The sequence below is a fragment of the Phymastichus coffea genome, unplaced genomic scaffold, assembly GCF_024137745.1.
Source record: "Phymastichus coffea isolate CEN01 unplaced genomic scaffold, Cenicafe_Pcof_1.1 PCOF00014, whole genome shotgun sequence".
NCBI lineage: Eukaryota > Metazoa > Arthropoda > Insecta > Hymenoptera > Eulophidae > Phymastichus > Phymastichus coffea.
In genome coordinates this window covers 2,089,001-2,095,000 of record NW_026706825.1, presented here as the reverse complement: position 1 = coordinate 2,095,000, position 6,000 = coordinate 2,089,001, and the positions used below count along the sequence as shown (strand labels likewise).

At 40.7% G+C, this 6,000-nt stretch overlaps 1 protein-coding gene across 4 annotated transcripts in view; it reads right to left on the bottom strand.

Annotated features, from left to right (window-relative positions):
• The window catches only part of LOC131674304 (receptor-type guanylate cyclase Gyc76C-like), a 1,727,826-nt gene that overhangs the window by 385,343 nt on the left and 1,336,483 nt on the right, over positions 1-6,000 (bottom strand). For all 4 annotated transcript variants that reach the window (XM_058952904.1, XM_058952926.1, XM_058952919.1 and 1 more), the window contains 2 exons: positions 4,922-5,045; positions 4,736-4,834 (listed from right to left, as the gene is read on the bottom strand). In XM_058952904.1, coding sequence (XP_058808887.1) covers positions 4,736-4,834; positions 4,922-5,045 — 223 coding nt within the window. The remainder of the gene's footprint in view (positions 1-4,735; positions 4,835-4,921; positions 5,046-6,000) is intronic.

Below are 6,000 nucleotides of genomic sequence, written 5' to 3'. Positions count from 1 at the left end.
AGGAAATTGGGGTGTGAGGGTCGGGGGTTATACCGCAGCAGGTTAAAGGGCTCGAGGGTTAAGGAAATTGGGGTATGTCGGTCAGGGGTTACAGCGTCGCAGGTTATGGGGCTCTAGGGTTAAGGGAATTGAGATTATAGAGTCATTCTAACGTTAAATTTGGATTCAGTGACCCAAAAAACATATAATTACACTATAACTCCTTATTCGGAAATTCGCCACTATTTCGTGCTGTAACGAAATCGCTAAATCACTCAAATTCAATCTACGACATCTCGTAGGAAAAGAAAGATTTTTTAAATCTGAAAAAAGGATTTTGAAGGGTAAGAGTAGTACTTTCAGACAGCATTACTCGTTTTTTAAAATAAAATTGGCTTACGACGTAATACTACGCGTAATATAGTGAAAAATCGTGTTTTTTGAACTTTTAGGTTAGGATTTCTCGAAAACCTAGGGTGACGGAGCAATTCTGAGGTCAGATTCGGTTTCAGCGCACCAAAAACCTTTGGGAACGTACTGTCTGGTTTCTGGGTTTTTTTCCTTGTCGGCTTATGTTATTCAGGTAGAGAATCGTCAAGACGATCCCTCGTCGGACGGCTTTCTCTTTTAGTTTAAGTAGGCTAAGTCGGTTCGTCGTCATAGCGGTCATCTGCCGGGCGACGCGTGCTCTTCGTCTGTTAGATTTGTAAGCGCGAAAAGTTAGTTAATTTGTTCATTGCATAGGTATTGTACTAGGTGTTAAGAACACCGTTATGTTCATTAGTGTTAAGACGTGTTGCAACATCGTTGTGTTCATTAGGCTAAGAGTTCGTATTATTATACGGTTTATTATTGTACGGTATTTTCGAAGTTTAAGTGTAATTTCAATTTGATTTGATTAGAATTAGATTTGATTTGAATGCAATTTTGTTGTGTGTATAATTCCTTAATTGCTTTCATTTCTTTACCTTTCCGACCCTTTGTTTCCTGCCTTGATTGCTATGAGCGAGTGCGCCTCACTTGCCCATCTTTTAAATTAATAACGAACGAGCTTTCGTTACATCTTCTCAACATACGAGGTCTATCCGGAAAGTACCGCACCTACCTTTATATTTTCGTGTTAGTTTCATTCTTTATCATCTGGTGGGTGGCATCCTTCAAAGTAATCCCCACTTGATTGAATAACATGGTTCCATCGATGTTTCCACTTTTCAAAACAGTCCTGGAACTCACTTTTAAGGATAGCCTTAAGTCCACTCGTCGCATTGTTTTCAACTGTTATTTTGTCATCGAATCGGTGTCCTTTGAGTGGTTTTTTTAGTTTTGGAAACAGACAAAAGTCACAAGGGGCTATGTCAGGACTGTATGGAGGTTGTCGAAGCAATGCGATATTGTGTTTGCTCAAAAACTGCTGTCCAAGATTGGATGAATGCGCTGGTGCATTATCGTGATGGAGAAGACAGTCACCACTTTCCCAAAAGTGCGGCCGTTTTCTTCTTACTGCATCATGCAAACGTTTCAAACTTTGAAGGTAGTATTCTTTATTGATTGTCTGACCTGTTGGTGCATATTCGTGATGTACAACACCTTCACAATAGAAAAAAACAATCAACATTGACTTAACATTGCTCCGACTTTGACGTGCTTTTTTTGGTCTAAATTTTCGGTTGTAATTTCTGAAATGATAGTTTTTGATATCCCAAGGTCTACGACGATCTTGTTCGATTGCAAGTCGCATCCGCTCAATATTATCTGCGGTTTTTGTCGTCGAAGGTCGGCAGGAACGAGAATCACTATCAACAGAAGTGCGACCATCCTTCAACCGTTTATACCAATCTTTTATTCGTGTTTTGCTCATACACTCGCTTTCGAAGGCCTTCTGCATCGTTTCAATAGTTTCCGAACTCGTTTTTCCGAGTTGAAAGCAAATTCGTTGATCTTGTTTTTCAGTCATTTTTGACAATATCAAAATCCGATGAACGCGGAAAAGGCACTGTAAACAAAGACACACTGCGCATGAACTATACGTCCGGCAGGTGTAAGTAAGTATCCAATAGATTCGTGAGGCTTTACTGTTGACGTTTCTGTCCGGTAGAGGTCGCTCGAACACTATGGTGCGAAGATATAAACGTAGGCCCGATACTTTCCGGACAGACCTCGTATGAGGTGTATAATGAGTGTGACTGCTACTCGTTATGTCTCTCTCTCCCATGTCCTAATATGCTTTTGTAAATTAAATGCATATTAACACGTATCACTTAAGTTTCAGCGGGCTCAAGTAAGGTAGATAAGAGAGAGAGAGAGAGAGAGAGAGACGGATTCGATTATCGAACGCGCAGACCGCGAGGAAGGCGCTCGGTTTCTTGATGCGAGAGATTCGGCTGTAAGGTTTTGACGCGAACACACGTGTCCGGCTAGCGATCCAATCTCTTTGTTCTCGATACTCAAGCTTGCGGTGACGTATTCGTCGACGATATCCAGGAGAGGAGAGTGTGGATAGATTGAGGATCTAGGAAGAGATCAAGAGTGTTTTGTGTGTCTTTATGACGGCCTTGTGCCACCGGTGCCTGCCTCTTCGAGGCCTTTTCCTCTTTTGATTGAGCGCTTGCTGCGAAGCTACTTCTACGGGAGAGCGATTTGTAAGTACCGTCGCGCACCTTATCTCTCTCTCAAATTGGCTTCTTGCTCTCTCTCTCTCTGCTTAGCCGCCCTTATGTATAACTTCTTGTTTAATGTAACATCCGTGTTATCGCCAATAAATACTACGTCTATTGTTCTTGCGCGATTTTTTTTAATTCGTTATTCCGTCTATCCTGTCGATCCCTCGAGTTTCGCGTTTAGGCGTGCAGGTCTAGCGCCTCGACCTAATATTGGAGCCACGACGCTCCGACAACACCTGGTGGACAGGCGTCTCAGGAAGAAGACAACCCGAGCCATTCAGCCTAACCGAGCCCGGATTCTTCTCAATCCCCGTTACAGGTGGTACGAGTATGTACGCACAGGATGACCGAGTGTAGGAAGGAAGTGTTCTTGAGCTTGCTCAAAGCTTCGAGAGCGACCGAGCAAGTCACGTACATAATATATATTTGTAAACGCGTATAATTGAGTTAAATTTAGTTCGGACGTGAACAAGCGATAGTCGGAAAAAGTATTATTAAATTGACTTTTTAATTAAAGATGACTAATTGCCTTGTCATCGAATGTGTTTCTATTTCTCTAAAATTCTAACCCGCTGTAAAGAACATCATGTCATAAATTCACTGCCAATATATGCCTATTCTTGCCGCCAGCTACTATAATTCTTTTTTAATAGAAATTATTTTTATTCAAAAGCCCTAAATCATATGCATAACAATCAGACTTTCGGCATTCTAATATTATTAATTAAAAAGTAATTCGATTTCGCTCTTTCCCAAAGAATTGTGTGAAAGGGCTGACAGCGATGTTCGCTAACCCTGTGCGTGGCACTCTCCTCGCACGGATGTAGCGGCCGAGCGTGGCTATGATTGACATAGCATTCATGCGCTCGTGTCGTTGCAGGGCCTGGAGAGGAGAGAGCGCGGCCGGCGGAGAAGACGGCGCAAGGGAGAGCGAAAGCGAGAAGAGTGTGTGTGAGAGAGAGAGAGGAAGAAGAATAAGCGAAAACATGGAAGACGCTGTTCGCGCCGCAAGACGAAGGCAGAGCGAAACGAAGAAGTATTGACGAGCAGTTGAGGAGTGATAACTGACTAATCAGGTCACGGCCTAGAATATAGATTGACGGTGCACCGGCTGAAAGTGAACAAGCCAAGGATCATTGAGTGGAGTCTTCTGTATGGCAAATCTCCGGCTGCTTTGAGCATCCTTAACAGCTAGCATCATTCGATGATCCAGCTGGAGATCCCGGCCACCAGCAGCCAACCAGCCACAATCCGGTGATCCAGCGAGACCTACTGCCTGCGGGACTGCGATTCCGCAGACGACGACTCTTCATCAGCGAGCCGCAGGAGAGGCTATCCGGTGGATCCAATTTCAGTATTTGTTTCGCGGACTCTCTCTCTCTCGCACTAGCTCTCGCCTGGCGCAACGCCGTGAACTGATTCGTTGCGTACATTAATTGAGTGAATCCGCTCCTAAATATTATCGACTCATCGCGTACATTAGTTGAGCGAATACGATCCTAACCGCCACCTACTGTCGCGTTTTCATGGTTCGAGCGTGCGCTCTCACCATCTTGGTTTGTAAGAAACTGTGCATGTACTATTTCGATGGAGTAAATAAAGGTATCGCCTTTTGTAGTTCTTTCGATTTCCTCTCTTCACCTTCCCTGTCATCGCGGTAGATTTGCACCTGTGGAAGTCAGCACCGGCTTCCTTTACCGAAACAGAACCCGTCATAATTCGCAGGGGGCACAGCAGTGGCGCATTCAGCTGTGATTGTAAGAATATTTCCTCCCCCTTTGCAATTGAATAAACCGAGACATTTTCGTTTAATTTTTAATTATTATTTTGTTTATAGTACATTGACCATTATTATAGTTATTATTTATTCATAAATAGGAAAATTTCATATATTTTTATTTTATAAATTACTATAATATGTCATTTAAATCTAATAAAAAAATTAGCTCTTTCGATTGCTGCGAACGCTAAACCATAAAGTAAATCGCAACATTGAGTCTGTACTTTTATATCGTATTTATAGACTATAGCTCACATGGTTTTATTTAATATTTTTGTCTCTTTACTCTCTGTACATTTGCTTTGGAAAAACTTACCACCATGTAAGCGTCTCCTATAGTTTCCACTTTATATACATCATAGCCTTTGATAATACGATCGAACAGAGTGTAAAGGTCATTTAAAAAATTCACCACCTAAAATTAGAACATATTCAGTTTAAATATGTTAATCAGTTATAAAATATTTGAAAAACTAAGTTTAATTGATATAAATAAACTTACTTGAAACGGTGTACTTTCAGCGGACAGGACTGTAAAACCAACAATATCACTGAAGTAGATAGTAACGAAATCAAATGCTTCAGGCTCTACGCCAATGCCGTTTGTTAAACAGTTAGCTACAGGTCTGTAAAAAAAGAAATTAGCTTTAAAGTAGAAATCTTTTCTCTACTATTTTCAGTGTTATAATCATAAGAATTATTAAGAAAAGAATAAAAAAATATATGTGACTTTCAATAATAAAAACTACTATTGTTGTTCGATAATTTAATATAAAGTTATTGCTTTATATTTCCAGACTCGCTAAAGTGTAGATAATTTGTTTAGCTTATTAACTTAACCCTTTCTATAAAAAAGCGATGAAGCAAATTGATGCGTCCACATCATAACATATATGGTCATTGTTTATTTAAAAATACTAGTAATTGAATAACATGAACTACAAATATCCCTGCTATTATAAATCAAATGTTTTATTTAATTTTTGTTATCACTGTTCTTATAAACATGTATCAGAATCCCTTTTTAAAATTACGTGGAATATGAAAAATGATGACCATTTATTTGTGATCGACTTGACTCGAAGTTAGTTTGATAATATGCTGTTATGTATTGGTAAAATGAATGAAAATGAGTATTATAACGAGTCGCATTCTCGTTATGTCTCTCTCTCCCTGCAGCCAGTTTGTTTATTAATCATATTTATACTTTATCATGCATTATAATAATTTGTAATTTGTAGCGCAGTTGAAATGTCAGCGAACAAGGTAAGAGTCGAGTCCTACGATCTATACTATCGATAGTCCCTAGCGCGGATGTCGCGGAGAGACCGCGATCGCGAAGGGAAGAGAGAAGGAGAGCGCGCAATGAGTCAGTTGGCATGTGAGCCGAAACAAGTACGGACGCTAGCATAGTTTGACAGTAACATCTTTTCTTTTGCGTTACGAGAGATCTCGAAGGAGTAAGCGAGTACGCAGTGGCGATTATACGAGTCCAAAGATCGCCATCGATAAGCGAAGGCGCATAGCTGATGTTGACAGGAATTCCGTCAGCTATAAGGCTAGGAAGCGAGAACGCCCGCG